Raw genomic sequence first — 22488 nt, 5'->3', positions numbered from 1 at the left:
TGTCTGTGTGTTGGGGGGAATGCATGAGTGTGTTAGTGTGTGTAACAATCAGAAGAGTTTTATTAAGTAGTTCCTAAATTTCCTTCCAACTGACAATTCAATTATTTTATGCCTCTTTAAGCACCTTCCTACTTCCAGCAAAATAAGGTTGGAAGAAGAATTGTCAAACTACATGCTGGCAGCCTGATATACCAATAGACTGCTTTACATCTGCATTATTATTTCTCCTTTTAAAAATTTACCCCTCAGTAAGCAAGGTAGCTATGGAGCATGAAAGTTCTTACCAACACCCCTATCCTTATCGTGGCACAACACATGTGAGGTAAACACTGCCCGGTTAAAGTGCACTTTGGCTCACTTTCTCGCAACTCCTCCCACCCCACTTGCAGCCAAACTGGGCAAAAGTCCAACAACTTCCTCTTCAAAAGCAGGCAACGATGAAAGCATTCAGTGTCTTGAGGATGGAATGCTCACAATGGGAAGGAAAAAACATCCTTCTCAGAGAGACAGCTTGACAGAAGTCAAGCTGGGGACAAACTCTTGAAGCCCTGACCATCTTACATGGGCCCCCTTTGCACTCAACTTCTACACTTCTTATAAAGGCCTTCACAACAATTAGTAATGTTTACCTTCCTTTCTCAGACTCTCTGACCCAAGGAGCAATTGTTACCTTTCCACTAGAGCAAGCATTAAAAAATGAAATAAATTCTACAGTAGCAGGGGTGGCAGCCCCATAATCCTACTCTGAATGGATATGTAGAATGTTTTCTCTGGCCTTGACTCTGACACATCGACCCAAGTCTAAGTGGTATCTTAGCTCATTGCCTCCAAAGGAGTGAAGTGTAACTCCTTTACCTAATGTTTGCATTATTTCATCCTTCCAAGACTACTGACACCAGTGTCATCAAAGAACTGTTGTGTAGCTCTCTTAAAAGGGAAGTAAACCTCATTAGTACAACTCAGATGTAAAGTCACAATGAAGACAACTGTCCAAAATTCAACATCACATGTATTTGGGGGTGGGGAAATGGGGGGGTCATAGAGGACTGTCAAATCTACCAAAGGCCAGATACATTTACACATGTAGACAACCTATCACACTTGACAGAAAAGGCTGACTGCCTATTATCTATTGACCAAAGGATGTCAGGGTGTTCTAATACATTGATGGCTTAGAAATTTTCTAATTTAGAATGAAAGATACCAAAAGAGTATTTTGAGACATCAGAGAAAAATTAAAATGACAATTATGCACTTTCATTCATGTTAACAAGACACTGTTATAACAAGTACTAAAATATTCTGATCAAAGTAGTAACATATAGAAGGTACCTGAAGATTTGAGATTGAACTTAAGTGTGTGCTACATGACCCAATTTAACCTGAATAGCTGGCCAAAAGAAAAACAAACACAACAGGAACACTGAAGCATGTATATTTATAGAAACAGTAAAAAATCTTTGGTGAGAAAAAGGTGTTAGTTTGAGATGAACTCAAAAGAATTAAAGTCCTGCATATTTTTTTAACATGGGGTCAGAGTACAAAAAGTCAGCAAACATCTCACTGGACAGACAAGTTCCTTTTTCTTGTTAGACACACACTGCTTCCCATCAGACAGGCACCAGGTTTATTTCTAGCACTCCCACATGTGGCTGCCTCCCTTTGCCAGAGGTCACAATGAACTTCATTTGATGCTAAATGTGCTCTATGTTTGAATAGAATGGGTAAAATCAAAACTAAGAGAAAAGAACTTGGTTGGGGTTTTCAATTAGACTGATAGAACTAAGGACAAAGTCTTCAGCTCAGCCTTTCATAACTAAACAAGACTCATCATATGCTCTGAGTCTGCTCTTAGTAAAGAAGATGACTGTGTAGCTTACGTGCTAACATTGAAAAGAACCAACGAGTTACTAGCCTAAGGTTGAAAAGTTTCCCCTCTTTTCCGTGGGTAAATCAAGTAAAAACATTTTCATCAGGGTTTACTTTTATAGAAAGGGTCTTGTAAACTTGTGCTGGAAATGAGCCAGACAGTAAGTATTTGAGGCGCTGCAGACTACTAGGTCAATACTCAATTCTGCAGTTACAGGATAAAAGCAGCCATAGACAATATGTAAATAAACGGTCTGTGGCTGTGTACCAATAAAACTTTATTTATCCCAAAAACGGCAGCCCAGACCCTTCTGGGTTTATGTCCCTCAGGCAGAGTTTCTCACAATCACCCATTCCTCTTATCGATGCAGTATTTCTTACGAGTAGTTGACCAAAAAACTCGCTACCTATTCAAAACTACTAATTCTATTTTTACACAGCTGTATTAGAAATTCTCCCTAATTTAAAAGCAACTCTTGGGGCCGGCCCGGTGGCGTAGTGGTTAAGTGTGCACGCTCTGCTTCGGCGGCCCGGGGTTCTCAGGTTCAGATCCTGGGCACGCACTGACACACTGCTTGTCAAGCCATGCTGTGGCGGTGTCCCATATAAAGCAGAGGAAGATGGGAACGGATGTTAGCCCAGGGCCAATCTTCCTCAGCAAAAAGAGGAGGATTCGCAACAGATGTTAGCTCAGGGCTAATCTTCCTCACACACACACAAACAAAAATGCAACTCTCATTTATGGAGCTCAAAGAGTCCTTTTTATATGAACTATAATCTCTCTTCCTTATTCCAATCACATCTAAAAGTCCCATGAAAGGAACAACACCCAGAGCAAATTGCTCTTTTTACCTCAACAGCTCTGGAAAAGTTTACCCTGGAAGGATCTAAGACTAGAAAACTCTTTCTTAAAAACAACAACAACAACAACGGAATATTACATATTTTTGGCACCAGAACACTTTGATAAATAAACAAAGGGTTACTAGATATGTTTTACCACAATTGTTTTCTCACTTAGACTGGTAAAAATAACAGAAAGACATCAAGTTTAGAGTCTGACAATCTGGATTTGAATATGGCTAAGCCACTTAATATTTCTGTAACCTCTGACAAATTGTTTAAAATACTTTGAGCCTTAATTTTCTCATCTGTTTAAAAGGAATAACACAACCTCAAAGAGCTATAGAGATTACATGACATTATATGTGTGAAGAACCTAATACAATGCCTGGTACTGTCAATAAATAGCAACTGTTTTAAGTTTCTAAAAAATTAAATATGTTTAGTAATGAAGAGACCATAACTCAAACTTAAAAATTAATCAGGAAATACTTATAATCTTGTAGGAATAAAGTCAATCATAAGTACAACGGTTTCCAGCAACCTTGTGGACTAAGTTGCTGTAGACACTAAAATACATAAAAAATTACAGATAAAGTCAAAAAGGTTTGATAGATAGTTATCGTTAATAAAGAAAGGAGACTTCTAGGTCTCAGAAATATAGAGATTATTCATAGTAGTGGCTCAGGAAGTTACTGAATTGGTTGACATTTTAATGCCCATGAGAAAAAAGACATGGTCTTGAGCCCAGGATCTAGACCTGAGATTCTACACAAAGCTGGGGCTCTGAAAGGACTGTCAAGTGTATGAAAAGGGAAACTAGAAAATGTCTGCTCACTGACTAGAGGATGTGACGTGAAAGTCTGTCATCTATTCTGGGCACTGGGTGGGCAATCAATAATGTTTCATGAAAGTGCAAAAACTCAAGCCTTCCCACATTCTCATGAGATACAAATATAAACTACCCATGAGGTATAAGAGCCTGAAGGCAAAAAGATAACGTAAAAACTGGTTGACTGTGTGTAAAGACCTTGGGGAACAGCACAAACTAAACACAAAATCGTTTTTGGGAGTACTTCCACAACCTAGGGAACAAAGGACTCTCATAGAAGACACAATCTCCACCAATATAATGAATTCAAAACCAAATATTATTAACTACACAAGGAAATGCATAAGATTAAGCAGATAAACAAAAAGGTGGCACCCCAAGAGGTAAAGACAGAACAGTAAGAAAGAGACTCTAAAATTATGAAAGACATGAAAAGAAACAGATAATACAGTATTAACAAAAAGAGCAGACATACAAAAACAAAATCAAACACAACTCCTACATAAAAACGGTCATTGAAATAAACACACTACACTGAATACACAAAAGATCAGACAATGTGAACTGGAAGACAGAATAAATTATTTAGCCTGACAGCAGACTTTTAAAAAATAACAACAGAGGTCAGAATATAATGGAATAATGTCTTCAAGTTTTCTAAGGAAAGCAGCTGTCAATTTAGATTTAAAAATTCTATAACCACATGATGTCAGCAAAAACAAGGAGTTAAGGGTTTCTGAAAATCCACTCTTCCATAAAAGCAACAAGAACACTGGCAAAAAATTGTCAGAATCAACTATTTCAGTAATATGGAAATACAAGAAAGGCTTGTGGCAATCTGCGGAGGGTTTATTGAAGAAAACAGCTGAATCTCACTTGTATTTTACCATGACCTATTCCAATCCTCCCTCTTCTCAGTTCTGCAGTAGATTTGACAATGAACAGCCCACAATCATGGTGAACACAACAATTTGGTGTCTACTAGAGGGGGCAAAAATGGAGCTAGAGCTCCTTCAAAATCCCATTTCACAGAATTGTCATTCTTTGAACTCTCTGGTCGTTCCCAGGAAGATCCCACTTGCAATTCTATTTCTTTGACTTGATCAAACCTCATCTGGTGTGAAGTGCCTTTTACCTGGGGACGTTTCTTGAAAATAACCAGAATCAATAGTTTAATACTGCAGCTAAGGGGTAAATAATAGTTGAGGCAAACAATAGGCTAACCAAAAGCTTAAAAGGAAGAGCTGGTGAGTGGCATATCCACAGGGTACAGTGAAAAACTCCAACATATTTTAGGAATCTGGAAGGTCATGTGGATGCCCAGGGCTGTGCACACATACAGGAAAGGACTTATAAGACCTTAGCTCTCACCTCTTGCGACTCTGAGGCTTTACACAAGTTAAGGCTAAGGCACAGTTCTGAACTAGCTGACTGACTGCTGAAGGCACGTCCCAACACGCACACAGGTAGTTCAGCATTGAATTCTATATGGTTTGAAGTATTATGAAAGTGCATAAATAAGTACATTTTAAAACCTGTGGGATGCAGCTAAGGCAGCAGTTAGAGGAAATTTATGGTTTTAATTGTATATATGAAAAAAGAATGAAAATTAACGTTCTAAATGTTCATCTCAAAAAATCAGAACAACAGAACAAACATAGGGAAAGAACAAGCATTGGAGAGAAGGGAACTCTCATACACTGCTGGTGGGAGTGCAAACTGGTGCAGCCACTATGGAAAACAGTATGGAAATTCCTCCAATACGATCCAGCTATTCCACTGCTGAGTATTTATCCAAAGAACATGAAAATACAAATGTGCAAAGATACGTGCACCCCTATGTTCACTGCAGTATTATTCACAATAGCCAAGAGGTGGAAGCAACGTAAGTGCCCATCAAGGGACAAATGAATAAAGAAGCTGTGGTATATATACACGATGGAATACTACTCAGCCATAAGAAATGATGAAATCTGGCCCTTTGTGACAACACGGATGGACCTTGACGGTATTATGCTAAGTGAAATAAGTCAGAGGGAGAAAGTCAAATACCGTATGATCTCACTCATAAGCAGAAGATAAAAACAACAACAATCAATCACATAGAGACAGAGACTGGATTGGTGGTTACCAGAGGGGAAGGGGGTAGGGAGGAGGATGAAAACGGGTGATTAGGCACATGTGTATGGTGATGGATTGTAATTAGTCTTTGGGTGGTGAATGTAATGTAGTCTACACAGAAATCGAAACATAATGATGTATACCTAAAATTTATATAATGTTATAAACCAATGTTACCACAATAAAAAAAAAAAAGAACACAGGTAAAAGGAAGGAAACCATAAAGATGATAAAATAGAAAACAAAAAAAAAAAATCGCACAAAATTAGAAGCCCATTTTTGTAAAATACTAAGAAGGAACCTCTAATATGACTAATAAAGACAAAACACTGTTTATAAAATAATTTTACACATGCAAAAGGAAGAAAAATAGCAGAGATTTTAAAATTACAAGAGGATATTATAAAAAATGTATGGTATTAAATTTGAAAACACTGATGAACTGGAAAATTCTTAGCCTCAAAACTGGCTCAAGAGGGAATACAATCTGAAGAGTGCAATAACCATTAAGGAAAATAAGTAGTCAAGAAAACCTAGACTCCAAAAAATCAACACCAGGACCAAACTTTTGCAGAGATAGAAGAAGAAGGGAAAGCACACCAAGTTTAAAATTAGCAAAATAAAACACAAAAGAATATCTTTGAGACAATTATAAGGGAAGGAATTTTTAAAATAATAGAACAAAAAGCATAAACTTGAAAGAAACTTAGGTAATTTATAGGAGAGAGAAAACAATACTTATAAACATTAAAAGCATACTCACTCAAACTAATAAAAGAAATGTTAAATTAAAATTCTATGAGATACCTTGTTAGATCCACTAGATTTGCAAAAAATTAACATAGTGCAAGGAGATATTTCTGGGTGGAAACAAAAGTGTTAACAACTATTTTGGAAAGCATTTGGGCAATGGTAGCAAAGTTGAAAATGCACATGCCTTATGACCCAGCAATTCTACTTCCGGCTATATAAACTAAAAGACTCCTCCATATGTGAATAGACACTTAGAAGTGTGTAAACTGTAGGGGTGTTTTTTTGGGCAGGGGAAGGCATGGCACAAACAGGCACTAATAGGGGAAGGGATAAATTTTTGTATTTATTCAAAGCATTAATACAGAAGTGAACATAATGAATTAGAACTTCACATATTAATCTTAATAAATCTCAAAAAATATTATGAGAAAAAAGTAAACCGCAAAAAGTTACACGTGATATGATACCATTTACTTAAAGTTCAAAGCATACAATGGATACATAATATATAGTTAAAGCACAAAAATATATATATTACAGCTTTATAAGAATGGTTAATTCTGAAATGTGAGGCAACAGAACAGGATGAGAATGCATTAACTTTATCTGCTCATTTAATTCTTTTTTTTATTTTATTTTTTGTGAGGAAGATCAGCCCTGAGCTAACACCCATGCTAATCCTCCTCTTTTTGCTGAGGAAGACCAGCTCTGAGCTAACATCTATTGCCAATCCTCCTCCTTTTTTTCTTTCCCCAAAGCCCCAGTAGATAGTTGTATGTCATAGTTGCACATCCTTCTAGTTGCCGTATGTGGGACGCGGCCTCAGCATGGCTGGAGAAGCGGCGCGTTGGTGCGCCCCTGGGATCCAAACCCAGGCTGCCAGCAGCGGAGCATGCGCACTTAACCGCTAAGCCACGGGGCCGGCCCATAATTCTTTTTTTTAAAAAGTAAATATGAAACATGTTAATATCTGTCATTTAATTGCTAGATACATATTTATTAAATCTGAGTGCTAGAACATAAAATTGTTGTAAATTATCTTCTATACTTTCATGTTTGAAATAGTCCACAAATAAAAAAAATAAAATATAAACGATTAGGTAAAAAACGAAGTCAATCATCATCAACTAACACAGAAAAAAAGTTTAAAAACTGTATGGATCTATATTATATCATGAAACATGCTTAATGTTTTTTTTCTCCTTGATTAAAAAAGAAGTAGACGCCCATTATAGAAAACTAGAGAAAGAGGTACACAAAGGTGGGAGGGGAATTTAATCCCACCTTTAATCCCACCACCCAGAAATAATGTCTATTACCATTTTAGTTTCTGTCAACATTTTAGTGTGTTATTTTCCAGTGAATTTTTAACACGGTTGAAATAATTCCATAAAAATACTTGTGCATCTCACTTACTTCATTTGATATTTGAAGATAAGCACTTTCTCCAAATTCTATAAAAAATATTTTAAAATACCCGAGATATTTGGTCACATGGAAAAACTAATAATTTTTTAAAACCATTATTCTATTACTGAGCAAATGTTCAAAAGGGTGGTCTAATTTTTTTAATTGTAAATAAAGCAAGGATGAATATCTTTGTGCATTAATCTCTGTTCATCCTTCTAATTTTAAAGTAAATTCTAGAACTAGTGGATACAAGGTATAAGAAAACTTGATACAGAGAGGTTTACATTAATTTACAATGGCATATGAAAATATTTGTGTTTTTGTTGCTTCAACAGTGTCCTAGGCCAGATTATCATTTAGCAAAAGCTTTGCTAGGAAATCAAGGGTATTCAATTGTTCTTGTAATTTATACTTCTACAATGGAACTGACAGTGTTCATATAATTATTAGTTTACTTATTTTGTATCTTATCTGACTATTTCACATCTTCTTCCCATATATTTATATCTATGAGCTCTTTAAATTTTTAGGATTATTATCCTCCTGTCCTGCTCATTATGAATATAATGCCTAGTGTGAGGCCTGACTTTTAACTTTTTTGGTTGACACTCAAATCTTATATTTTTATGTAGTTAAATACATAAACATTTTCTTTGCAATTACCTTCATCTGCTCTTTACCTTAGAAGATCTGATAATAATTAAACTTTTAAAATCCACTATGTTTCCTTTTTTCTGTTTATGTTTCCATAAACCTGTCCTGCTCACTGTCTACCCCTAATAATGATGGCAAGCTAAAATCCCTGAGATCTCTCCTAAACACTTCCCTCCCGGGAAGGTAGAGGAATCAATGTTACCAGGCTAAGTAACAAGAGGGGCAGGCCCTTCTCTGGCCTTGTCATTCCCATGACCACCAGTGCATCCTCCCTGAGAGCACCTTCAAAACCATAGGTTCGAATGTGACTCTTGCCGTCTGTCCAGGCTTTACTAGAAGTTCAAACCTATTCCTTCTTTCTGGAATCTCCATCACATATATAGTTTTACACCTGATGCAGTTTAAATAAGTTAAATTGAGAGTACACTGTAAACTGTAAAGTGCTATATAAATATTATTATGAACAACAATCAATAATAATAGCAGAAAGGAAGGAACCAACAAAAAGTTTTAAAATTTTTGCTATGGAAGGAATACAACATGAGACAAAAATAAATTCACTAGAAACCTCACCGAAGATCCAGACCAGCTTCTTTCCAGAGTAAATCCATCAAGCGCAGCATTTGGAGTGTCAACATATCCTGTCGTAAATCTAAGGGAAAAAAAACCCTGCTTTACTATAAACGCTTTCCATTTTATGCCTAATAACATTAATTCAAGATTAGCTAATTCAGCCACAATTAACTAAAACCACTGACAAATGCTGTGCTAATTTTTTTCCCCAAATTATAATGTTGACCATATTCATTATGTTAAATATTAGATTTGTTGTGTAGCATGTCCCTGTAACACGACTTCAGAAATTAAGCTAAAAAAATATTTTTTATTGTTTACCATGTATAAGGTACCATACTAATTGCATGGATGCTGTAATACTGTTATACACAGGAATGCTATATTACAGCATACACACAATTCACACTGCTAATTGTTTTCCTTCTTGTTTGCTTTTAGGGATGCACAGAAAGTTCTTAAGAATCACATAAGTAATTGTATGACTGGTTTGCAAAACTGGTAATAGTTGATTAATTATCACGTCTAAGGGTAATTCTTAGGTAACAGAGGCCAAGAAAGAACTGACTCCCACATAATGACATTCATGTGGTCAAGTGGGGTTAAATGTCTAGCAAAACACTAGAAGTTCTTTTTAAAATAGTTGTAAACATGTATTATGTTAACTACATTTATTTATGTTATCTTACTTTCTTTTCAGAACCCCAACATACAGATCCTATAATCCTCATGGACATGAACAACCTGAAGCTCAATGAATTTTGCATGACTTGCCTGTAGTCACACAGCTAACAAGTGGTGGCAGTCATGACTGCATTCTGGTTTGTGTGATTACTTCAGATGCATTTCATTTATAAATTATGGGTCAGTAAGATATTTTAATTAAAATACAAAACTATGGCAGCAATTTCAAATTGCTATCACTGAAAAAAGATATATGAATACATAATTGAAAATATCCTCTTGTATTTCACAAGCTTTTTACCAAAGGAATAGACAGACATTGTATTTTGTAGGAAAAAAAGGAAAGTTTATTATAACAACATATGTATGTAAGCTGTAGAAGTCATTTTCCAAGAAGAAAATAAAAGGGATTTAAGACACGCTGAATTCAACCTTATGACCATTGATGGCTACCTCTTGGCTGCCATCTGTTACACATTTACGTATCACCTTCCAGATAAAGCAAACTGATAACAGATGAAAAATACTAAGGAATATGGCACTGTAAAAACCTCAGTACATACCATCACCATTTTTAAAAATCACTCCGACTGAATCCTCACCAAACACCTTATTGTTGTACACCAGCCACAAAGGCTTCATTTTGGAATCCATGTATTTACACTTTTCAACACTGAAATGAGACAAGAGGAAAATTAGCTCACCTCAATGTAAAGATATGGCAAGACTGTAATTTTGCTGTGATATATGAGGCTTGGGAGAACCCCTCACCTGTTCCATTCAGGTCTGCAGAAGTCAGAACTAGAACATTTCCTCTCAGTAGAAAAGCAACAGGTATGACAGACTTGGTTGGCACATAGCGATACCACATGGGCTGGACTGAAAACCCAGATTTGCCCTTCTCTCTACCTACATTTAAAATTCTCCTTTTCTTTCCTTATTTTTCCTTAACTTTATGTTATATATATACCTATATATATAACAATGACAGTATTGTTCAATAACAATCAGAACATATCACTGGATTAAAATTAGGAATATTATGAGTTCATTATTGCTTTATTAAAAAGGGATCAATTTTGAATATTGATATACTGACTATACATTATTACTTTTCCACTATTACTTTTGGAGGAAATGAAAAAGAAATAATTTTCCATATTTTGCTTACATAGGATTTTTAACTCTTAGAAACCAGTAATATACAAAACAAATTTAATTACATACAATTGAAAAGAAATTAACTTGTAATAACTTGCACTAACCCCACAGGTATATTTAATTGGTAGACACACATCCTAATATACACAAGAATAACCTTTGAGGACTTTAAGATATTCCTTCTTTAATAATTATATTCCACTTACTGGGTCTAACAGCTGGCCCTACTGCTCCCCCAAGGCAGTCACTCAGGAATCCTTTCTGCACTGCTATTTTCATGGGAGATTCACTGAGAACAGCACAGATGTTCACTTACTACAGTTCTGAGAGGATGACACACGGGTTCAGAGGCGATTGCAGGTCAGACAGGGCTTCCCGGTAAGCATTCTGTTTTAAACAAGTGTGCATGGCCTCTTTCCCTTTGGCTCTGTTTAGCTTCATTGCATTCAGTTTGATTAAACTATTTAAAGTTTTTAACTTATTGAGTGCTTCAACCTGAAAAATAAGTTTTCCCACCACCAAATTCATTTATGGTTAAAAATAATATAAAGTACCATAATACAAAGTGATCATATTACTCAATAATCACTCCCTCCCTTCCCCGTCCCTGACATATACACACAACTAGCTAAAATAAAAGCAGTGCCTGGCTTGTGACAAATATATTTAATACAATAGAATAAAAAAATGTATTATTGGGGGCCAGCCCTGCAGCCTAGTGGTTAAGTTCGGTGGACTCCACTTTGGCGGCCCGGGTTCAGTTCCCGCGCATGGACTTAGACCACTTGTTGGTGGCTGTGCTGTGGTGGTGACCCACATACAAAATAGAGGAAGACTGGCATGGATGTTAGCTCAGGGTGAATATTCCTCAAGCAAAAAGAAGAAGACTGGCAATAGATGTTAGTTCAGGGTAAATCTTCCTCAGCAAACAAAACAAAACATATTTTTATTTTATTTACCTGTTACTTAAAGCACCATTTTTCAAACTTTCTTTAACTCTTTTCTTAAATGAAATCTTATAAATTAGAGAAAAGGGACATACAGTGTGGGTAAGAAGATAAGTATGAAACCTAAAGTATTCAGAACTCTGCAGCTCACTGAGTAATAGAATTTGAAATACAACCAATCTGAACCACTCCATCTGGCCAACTCCATAGTATAAGAGGAAAATCTATGTACAAGTAACCCAGAGGTTCCTGACATTCAATCTTAATATCTACTTCTTGTCACCACTCTTGTATGACTTCTCAGGATATTCTCTTTCCACTAACAATAAGGTAAAATCAATTCTTGTGTCACTGTTGGTTGAAAATCACCTGTGGCTTTGGCTGTGGCCGTGGGTGAGATTTGGTGCCCAGAGCCACCGGGGGCCTCAACTCACTGCCCACTCCTTGGTGTGGGGAGGTGAAACCCAGCCCCCGATACACACACAGACACACAAAGATTTTTGTGTAATAAAATAAATATGAATATAGACACAGTATTTGTTGTCCAAGACTAAATTACTTGTTTTTATTTACTTGTTTTTATAATGAGGTAACTTGGGCTGTTAAAACTTATGCAAGTAGTACAAAGTGACTCAATGGCCAACTGAATCAAAACCCATGTGTTTAAAAGCCAACTTTATTATATTATAACTGAGGGTCTCTCCATGTCATATTATGCAAAATTTCATAAGACAGAGCCTTGAACAATCAAAAATCTGAAGGAATATTTTATTTTATCATTATGTCATTAAAACTAGAAACAATAAATGATAAAAACTGAGCAACACATAAACTGTATATAACAAGCATATAAAATATGCATACAACAAACATCAAGAACACCATGACTTACATTTCCATGAAATAGAGATTTATTTTACACCATGTTTTCATTTTTGAACCCTGCTTCTATGCAAGGAAACCACTAAGTCTCAGTAGAGAGGTGAATTCAGGCATGCCGTTTCTATAGACAGGCTGAAGGCTTGCTCACAGGAAACTGGGAAAGTTCTATCTAGCCTGATGATAAAATTGAGATGGCTGAAGCTTGCCAAATTAGCCATGTGTCAAAACCACAGACACTCCATTTCTCAACAATTTCAGGAGTTATACAAACACTGGTGAAAAGGGAACCAGCTGAAAAACTTGCTTTGCAAACGGGAACTTTTTGAAGTATTTCAAATTTGAATTTCTTCCATGTTTATACAGTTGCAAATTTTCATGCCCCATCATTAATTTTCACGCAGGATATCCATTTCCTGCAACAGTGTCCTGAATACCCATATAAGTCAAATACTTTAAGTGTTTCAACACCTTGTCTTTTTGTAGATTTACAGTGATAACAAGAACTGCCATGTAAAGTGTAGTCTTCCCCTTGATATTCATCAAGTAAAAGAGTAAGAATAACGCAATCATACATCTGTCATATGTTTGCTATTATAAAAGTCAAGCTGAGGTTCCCAGAGAACCAAGAAAATGTCCAGCATGGTTTGATCATATGAGTGAGGTCAAAGAAGAAAGGACCTTATCAAGTCTTACAGGCTTTGATAAAGAGTTTGGATTTTATTCCTCATGCAGTGAAAATTACTGCAGGGACTTTAAAAAGGGAAATGACATAATATACTACATTTTTAAAAGATCACTTCATCTGCTGTGTAGAGAATGGGAGTGCGGGGAGAATGGAAAGAAAGGGCACAATTTAGGAGGTTAATGAAGACATCCAGGTGAGAGAGGATAATGGATTGGACTCAGATGGTAGTCATGAACACAAGAGAGGTTGACAGGTATATATATTTAAGAGGACTACAAAATTAAGGGGATTAATAGTATCTATCTCACATTGTTGTGAAGAATAAATGGCCTATAATAAATGGTGAATAAATGTTAGCTCTTATTAACACATTAATGGGCTTTCCAAAAGGGAGGGATCAGATACAGTTGGTTTTAACATGAATGGAAAACCATAAATATTAAAATAATCTATGAAAACCTATGGGAGTTCCTCTGGCAATGCAAATGAGTTAGAAAAGTGTAGTGGAACTGGGATTTACTACAGGCATCTGATATAAAAACAGGGTGGGATACCAGAGAGGTATAGGAATTAGTAGATGGTTAGAAGCAGGGAAACAAATGGCCTTCAAATGAGAGAGAGGTTAGAATAGGTAACAACGTGGGGGAGTCTTTGCCACAAGGGAAAAATAATGTACCAAAAAGCAAAGTCTGGGAGAGAACTTTTAATACTAGAGGAAATTTTAGCTGAGCGGACTGAATATACTGATTTCAGATTATATCAGCTAGATGAAACTACTCTGCTAACACTTACTAGGCACATACACAGCTTATGGTCTGTTGACTACACCATGACAATAATAAACACTCGAGTAGTAAACCTTCAGGACTCATTTCTCTAACATGTAGCCACTGACCTAGCCACATTGAAGCTGATAATTCCTCCAATACTTTCATCAGACAGTGACACTTGTGAATTCTCCTATGCCAGACTGAAACTGATTTTTTCCTGGCTTCACCAAAGGCACTCTATGGCCTTTTACCATGGTAACTGCACTTTGGGGTAAAGGAAATAATCAGACCTTTCAGGGCCTACTGAACAATGGCTCTGAACTGACACTAATTCCAGGAGACACAAAATGTCACTGAGGTCCATCAGACAGAGTAGGGGCTTACGGAGGTCAAGTTACCAACTGAGTTTTAGCACAGATCTGTCTCACAGTGGGCCCAGTGGATCCCAAACCCATCATGTGGTTACTTCCCCAGTTCCGGAATGCATAATTGGAATAGATATATTTAGCAGCTGGCAGAATCCCCATACTGGTTCTCTGACCTGTGGAGAGGGCTGTTACGGTGAGAAAAGCCAAGTGGAAGTTATTACAACTTCTTCTATCTACCCAACAAAACAGTAAACCAAAAGCAGTAACACATTCCTGAAGTGACTGCACAGATTAGTGCCATCATCAAGGACTTGAAAGATGCAAGGATGGTGATTCCCATCACATTCCCATTCATCTTGTCTATTCGGCGTGCACAGAAGACAGATGGATCTTGGAGACTTACAGTAGATTATCATAACATCTACCAGGTGGTGTCTCAGATGTGGCTTCATTGCTTGAGCAAAGTAACACATCCCTTGATACCTGGTATGCAGCTATTGATGCGACAAATGCTTTTATCTCTATACCTGTCAATAAGGCCTACCAGAAGCAGTCTGCCTAAGATGCCAAGGCCAACAATACACTTTCACTCTCTTACCTCAGGGGTCTATCAACTCTCCAGCCCTATGTCAAAATGTAGTTTACAGGGATCTTGATTGTTTTTCCCTTCAACGACATATCACTCTGGTCCATTACATCATGCTGATTGAACTTCAGTAAGAAGAAAGAACTACTCTAGAATTAAAGGAATTTGTATGTCAGAGGGTGGGAAATAAATCTAATAAAAATTTGGGGCCTTTCATCTCAGTAAAACTTCTAGGGCTCAAGTGGTATGGGGCATGTCAAGATAACCCTTCTAAGGTGAAGAATAATTGTTGCTCTGGCCCCTCCAACAACTAAAAATGAAGCACAACACCTAGTGGCCCTCTTTGGATTTCAGAGGCAAAATATTCCTCATGTGGGTTTGTACTCTGGCCTATTTACTGAATGATCCAAAAAGGTGCTAGTTTTGAGTGGGGTCCAGAACAAGACAAGGCTCTGCAACAGGTGCACACTGCCATGCAAGCTGCTCTGCCACTTGGGCCATTGGATCCAGCAGATCCAATGGTGCTTAAACTGTCAGTAGTAGACAGGAATACTGTTGGGAGCCTTTGGCATGCCCCTACATAGGTGAATCATAGCACAGGTCCTTAGGATTTTGAAAAAAAAAAGCCTGCCATCCCCTGCGGATAACTACTTTCCTCTTGAGAAACAGCTCTTAGCTTGCTACTGGGCCTTAATAGAAACTAAATGGTTAACCACTGGCCACAAAGTAATCTTGCAAACTGAGTTGCCCATTATGAACTGCCCATCATCTGACCCACCAAGCCATAAAGATGGGCAAGGACATCAGTGCTCCTTCATCAGATAAATGTGGTATATACGAGATTGGGCCCGAGCAGGCCTTGAAGACACAATAAGTTACATGAAGAAGTGACCCAAATGCCCATGGTCCCCACTCTTGCTACACTGCCTTCTCTCTTCCAGCTTGCACCTATTGCCTCATGGGCTGTTCCCTATGATCAGTTGACATAGAAGAGAAGACTCAGCATAGTTTAGAGATGGTTCTGAATGATATGCAGGCACCATACGAAAGTGGACAACTGCAGTACTACACTCCTTTCTGGAACATTCCTGAAGGACAGTGGTGAGGGAAAATCCTTCTAGTGGACAGAATTTTGGAAAGTGTACCTGGTTGTTCACTTTGCTTGGAAGGAGAAATGGCCATATGTGAGATTACATACTAATTCATGAACTGTGATCAATGTTTGGCTGATGGTCCTAGAAGGCAAATGATTGGAAAAGTAGTGACAAGGAAATTTGGAGAAGAGGTCTGTGATAGGCCTCTCCGAATGGGCAAAAACATAAAGATACTTGTGTCCCACTGGATGCTCACCAACAGGTGACCTCGGAAGAGGAGGATTTTTATAATCAAGTGGATAGGATGACCTGTTCTATAGATACCAGTCAGCCCCTTTCCCCAGCCACCCCTGTCATCACGCAATGGGTTCAAGAACAAAGTGGCCAAGGTGGAAGGGATGGAAGTTATGCATGGGCTCAGCAACATGGACCTCCACTCACCAAAGCCCACCTGGCTATGGCCACCACTGAGTGTCCGATGAGCCAGCAGCAGAGGCCAACACTGAGTCCCTGATATGGCACCATTTCCCTGAGGTGGTCAGCCAGCTTATCTGGCAACAGGTTGATTACACTGGACTGCTTCCATTAATGGAAGGGGCAGCGTTTTGTTCTTACTGGAAGAGACACTTATTCTGGATATGGATTTGTCTTCCTTGTACTCAATGCTTCTACCAAAACTACCATCTGTGGACTTAGAGAACACCTTTATCCACTGTCATGGTATTCCACACAGCATTGTTTCTGATCAAGCAACTCATTTCACAGCAAATGAAGTGCAGCAATGGGCTCATGCTCATGGAACTCACTGGTCTTAACATGGTCCCCATCATCCTGAAGTAGCTGGATTGACAGAACAGTGGAATGGCCTTTTGAAGACTTAGTTACAGCACCAGCTAGATGGCAATACCTTGCAGGATTGGGGCAAAATTTTCCAGAAGGCTGTATATGTTCTGAATCAGTGTCCAATATATGATGCTGTTTCTCCTACAGCCAGGATTCATGGGTCCAGGAATCAACGTGTGGAAATGAAAGTGGTACCACTCACTATTACCCCTAGTGACCCACTAGCAAACCTTTTGCTTCCTGTTCCTGTGACCTTGTGCTCTGCTGGCATAGTGGTCTTAGTTACAGAGGGAGGAATGCTTCCACTGATTCCATTGAACTGCAAGTTAAGACTCCTTCCCAGCCACTTTGGGCTCTTTATGCCTCTGGATCAGAAGGCAAAGAAGGGTGTTACAGTGCTATCTGGAGTGACTGATCCTGACTCCCAAGGGAAAACTGGTCTACTACTCCACAATACAGATAAGGAAGGATATGCCTAGAATATAGGAGATCTCTTAGTATTACCATGCCCTGTGATAAAAATCAATGGAATATTATAAGCCAACCCAGGTAGGACTACTAGACCCTTCAAAAATGAAGGTTTGGGTCATCCCACCAGGTAAAGAATCACAACCACTGAGATGCTTGCTAAAGACAAAGGGAATAGAAAATGCATTGGAAGAAGGTAGTAATAAATACCAGCTATGACCATGTAACCAATTACAAAAATCAGATCTACAACCCATGAGTAACTCCTCCTTATTTTGTTATAAATATGTTTGTGTGTGTGTACATATATGTATGTGCATGTATGTATGTATGTGTATAGATATAGATAGATAGATCTCTCTCTCTCTCAAGTCTTTGTTTCTTCCTGCTCTTATTCCCTTATCATGTAACATAAGATGTACTAATTTTATATCATAGTTTTTAAGTGTTGTTAATTTTACATCATTGTATCTAATTTGGATATCAAAGAGAAGAGTAAATGACAGTCAAGGATGTCATCTCCTCTTCCAGGAAAAAGGTTAGTGCATTTTTGGTTGTACTCAGGGTACTGTATCATGTTAGGTGGAATTTTGATCTTGTTATTGTATTTATTTGGAGATTAAGTATGGTTTAAGGAGCTGCATATGGATGCCAAGTAGACCCACAATGGTTAATTTCATGTGTCAACTTGACTGGGCCATGGGGTGCCCAGATATTTGTTCCAACATTATTCTAGGTGTGTCTGTGAGGGTGTTTTTGGATGAGATTAACATTTGAATTGGTAGACCAAGTAAAGTAGATTGCCCTCCCTAATGTGGGTGGCCCTCATCCAAACAACTGAAGTCCTGAATAGAACAAAATGGCTGACTTTCCTGCAAGTAAGAAGGAATTCCACCTGACTGACTGCCTTGAGCTTGGACACTGGTCTTTCCTGCCTTCACACTTGAACCAAAACATTGGCTCTTCTTAGATGTCAAGCTTGTGTGCTTTTGGACTGGAATTTACATACTATTGGCTCTCCGGGTTCTCAGGCCTTCAGACTCAGACTGGAACTCCACCATCAGCTCTCTTGGGTTTCCAGCTTGTTTGACGGTAGGTCTTGGGACTTCTCAGCCTCCATACCCCGCTCCCTTCAGTCTCTCTCTCTATATACACACACACACATCTTATGGGTTCTGTTTCTCAGTAGAACACTGACTAACAAACTCTCCATCTAGCTAATACCAACTAGACCATCAAAACCCACCACAAGTGTTACCTGTACAGTGAACTCTTCCCTAATGCCCTAAGCTAGGTTGCATGTCTCTCTTTTGTGCTTCCATAATACTCCCATAACAATACTTGTATCAACACTTTATCACTGATTATTACACCTACCCCATGGAATATAAACTCCTTGATAACAGCGACATAGCTAATTTGACTTAACCTCACCAATACCTAACACCAACCCTGAAATATAGTAGGTTCTGAGTAAATTTAAACCATTAAGAAAATCTTCTTGTGTTGGGTTAGATAACACTAAATTCAGGAAACGTTACTGCTAGAGAACAAGAATGTACTGTTGTCAATGAAGAATGACAGCATGAAGAAGCTGGAATACAGTGTTGCTTCATTTTGATGGCAGAAATGCTCTCATCTCATTCTTCAGGGGACCAAAGACCCAGCAGCAAATCAAGCCTGGGCCATGGTTACATTTCTCATTTGCAAACAAGCTATGAAAAAACTATTACTATTTGGAATTACTTAGCTGTATAAATCAAGATTATCTCCAAAACAAAACACAGAAATAACTGGACACTAAGAGTACAAGTGTCAACAATAACCCACAATTTTGAAATTCTGGTTCAATAGAACAGCTTCATGGTTCTGTTAAATGGCTTATATTTTATTTCAGCTTCAAAAAAAAAACCATTTTTTATATATATATATATTTTATGGGTTTTTTTGCTGAGGAAGATTAGCCCTGAGCTAACATCCTCTGCCACTCTTCCTCTGTTTGTATGTGAGCTGCCACCACAGCATGGACACTGATAGACAAGCGGTGTAGGCCCACGCCCAGGAACTGAACCCAGGCCACCAAAGCTGAGTTGCCAAACTTAACTACTAGGCCAGCAGGCCTGGCCCTCAAAAATATATTTATACTGAAAAAATCATATTGTTGTCGATTTGATATATTGGATCTATGTTTAAGTTTTTATTTTAGAAAGAGAGAGTTGTGCTGCTATAAAGGTTTAAAAACTCCCAGTATAATTAACAAAAACTTTAGTTTTATAGCTCGACAGATCTAAATTTGAAAATTATTCCTGTCACTTGAAAGTTGTGGGTTTTTAGACAAGTTACTTAATCTCTTGGAGCCTCAGGTCTCCCCACTGTCAAATCCAGACAGTATTGGTAACTACCGTGGTGCATTACTAGGAGCGTAAAATAAGATAACATACTTAAAACACTTAGTATGTCTCCTGGCATATAGTAAGCATTTAATATCTGACCTATTAATATCACTAATATCTCATCATCTGCAATGATTAGAAAATGAGGGCCTGGGAAGAAGATGAGGGACTGTGGGAGAATATCACAATTTCGGGCATGTATATAGAGTTTGAAAAAGCAGCTTAAGGATTCTGAATTCTAGAAGCTATAACACTTACAGATTTAGGTGTCAAAATACTTCAGTCTAAAACAAATGGCAGAGCATATGAATCATAAGGACTATACTAACTGGAATGAGTAACTCAGGGATATGAAATAACAGAGTCTAAATATTTCATGACCATTGTCACCATCACCAACAAACCCATTGTTAAGCATGTCTAACTAAGTATCTCCTATTAAAATTTAAGGCATGGCATTACTATGAGAAATCCTGACTAACTTTTCAGGCAGCACTCAATTGACATTCTTCTGCTAGGTTTGTTGAAACTTTATGTCTTGACTTGAATTTTGATTAAAAAGTGTATTAATCAGGTTCAGTTACTGAAACCTCCATGAAATAATGTGATGGGAGAAATAGCATATGACACAATTGATCAAATATCATGTGGCAAATTAAACATGAAGATTAAAACAAGTTGATACCTGCTTGGAAAGCACTTTCATGTGCCCTACACTCCCCCGGCAGTATGCTTCAAGGATGACACCAAATTGTATGGAGACAGCAGGAATGTGCACTTCTGACCTGCAGAAAGTTAATAATATTAAGATGGTTTATCAAACACTTCAGATCACCAAATAGAGATACTGACTTCTTTATTCTATTACAAAATTAACTTATGATGCCAATCAAAGAAAAGAACACATCATCTTGTGCATAATTTTTAGTGGGATGGTCAACTTTCCAATTCTTTAAACCCCATAGTTCAGGAGGAAGATGGGCACGGATGTTAGCTCAGGGCCAATCTTCATCAGCAAAAAAAAGAGGATTGGCATCAGACGTTAGCTCAGGGCTGATCTTCCTCACTCACTCAATAAATGAATGAATGAATGAATGAATAAATAAATAAATAAACAAACCCATATTCAAAAAGATATGAGATTTTATAATTAGTTAATTCTTTATTCCAAGAAACCCAAAATTTTTACCACTTACCTTATTTGCTTTTTGGAGTAAAAAGGTAATATTATCAATTTATAGACAGTTAAGATGAAAAACAGAGATTTGACTCACATCCTCACGTCACACAATTGACTAATCCCTCAATTAGCTTCTATTCAATTTTTTATCACTTTAAGAATGGTATATACATTTGAAAAAGGAAGAAATAACTTATTTTGTTATTCCCTGAGAGGTTTAAAAATGAGAAGATTGAACTGGATGAGAAAAGAAGACAAAAAAATAAGAAAGGAAAAACTCTATAAACAATAAGGAAATCAAGAAACAGAAATATAACCCCTTAAATTAACATAAAAATATTATACGGCTTATTTTCCTTAAGAAGCTTAGCCAAAAAGAAGGAAAGATATTTTTTTCTGATAATCATTAGTTTCATTACTCTGAAGATCAGATGAAAAAAACAAAAATGTCTGAGTACAGGTTCAGAAATTAGGAATCAAAATTTTCCTAGGAAACAAAAGAATTTTAGTTCTCTTTCCTGATTTTACTCCTATATAAACTTGGTGAAATAAGGTTCACGTATTTCTGAAAATGACCTAGTGAACAAAGAAGCTGAAAATAAAGTTGCTGTTACTATAGGAAAACTTTAAAATCTTTCCCCAATAGTAGCAACGATGATACTACTACTTACAACCTTCTGGAAGGAATAGTAAGTCTGTTTTCAGTCCAAATATATTAACACAATAAGTACACTATACTGGAAAACAGCAATACATTAATTATTAGTTTCAGTTAAAAATCAAGTAGGCATGGAGGGACACTTCTCTGAATTACTTCGCCAATCATGAAAATTAAGTGTTTGGGTATCAAGAAATAGGAGAAGACACCAAGAGAGTATCAATGTTAAAGATGGCTCAGAAACAACTAAAGCAGCTGTCTGTTTTCTTCAATGTACTGTATTACGCTGGTTTATATTTACAAAAGTACAAGGTGGACTCAAATAGAAATATAAAGACTTACCTAAGGTGCCAAAATAGAAACTGCCCTATCCTCCGATTAGCAAGTGCTCTTTCTAACAGGAATCTAGAGAGGGCACAATCCAGAAAAGGCTCATATTTTAAAACTTGCACCAGTTGTAAAAGATATTGAGAGAGTTCTTCATCACTGAAACAAACAAAGATAAGAGTGAGTCACTCAACAACCAGTGCCAGAAAAAGATCCCTTCCTATCAAACTATCAAATACTAACTTACTAAAACGCAATGGTTCTTTTGGGTCAGGCTTGTTGCATTTTTATACTCACTGTTCCATTGTTACAACAACATAAGAAAATATGAGGATTTCAGATGGGTGGGAGGGGGAGTGGAAAGGAGCAACGAACAGATACATGGGG

At 37.4% G+C, this 22488-nt stretch overlaps 1 protein-coding gene and 1 non-coding gene across 6 annotated transcripts in view; one reads left to right on the top strand and one right to left on the bottom strand.

The window, feature by feature from the left end:
* The window catches only part of PIK3CB (phosphatidylinositol-4,5-bisphosphate 3-kinase catalytic subunit beta), a 177988-nt gene that overhangs the window by 13537 nt on the left and 141963 nt on the right, over positions 1-22488 (bottom strand). For all 5 annotated transcript variants that reach the window (XM_087430477.1, XM_087430478.1, XM_087430479.1 and 2 more), the window contains 5 exons: positions 22117-22260; positions 20622-20721; positions 11217-11395; positions 10303-10412; positions 9056-9134 (listed from right to left, as the gene is read on the bottom strand). In XM_087430477.1, coding sequence (XP_087286603.1) covers positions 9056-9134; positions 10303-10412; positions 11217-11395; positions 20622-20721; positions 22117-22260 — 612 coding nt within the window. The remainder of the gene's footprint in view (positions 1-9055; positions 9135-10302; positions 10413-11216; positions 11396-20621; positions 20722-22116; positions 22261-22488) is intronic.
* LOC147916974 (small nucleolar RNA ACA64) lies at positions 12201-12327 on the top strand. The gene has a single exon (XR_015552401.1). It is a non-coding gene; the product is annotated as a small nucleolar RNA ACA64 (small nucleolar RNA).

This window comes from Ceratotherium simum, chromosome 5 (genome assembly GCF_057802395.1).
Source record: "Ceratotherium simum simum isolate JZ-2026a chromosome 5, ASM5780239v1, whole genome shotgun sequence".
In the NCBI taxonomy this organism is placed as follows: domain Eukaryota; kingdom Metazoa; phylum Chordata; class Mammalia; order Perissodactyla; family Rhinocerotidae; genus Ceratotherium; species Ceratotherium simum.
The sequence above is the reverse complement of the archived record's forward strand: the minus strand, read 5'-3'. Positions and strand labels throughout refer to the sequence as shown.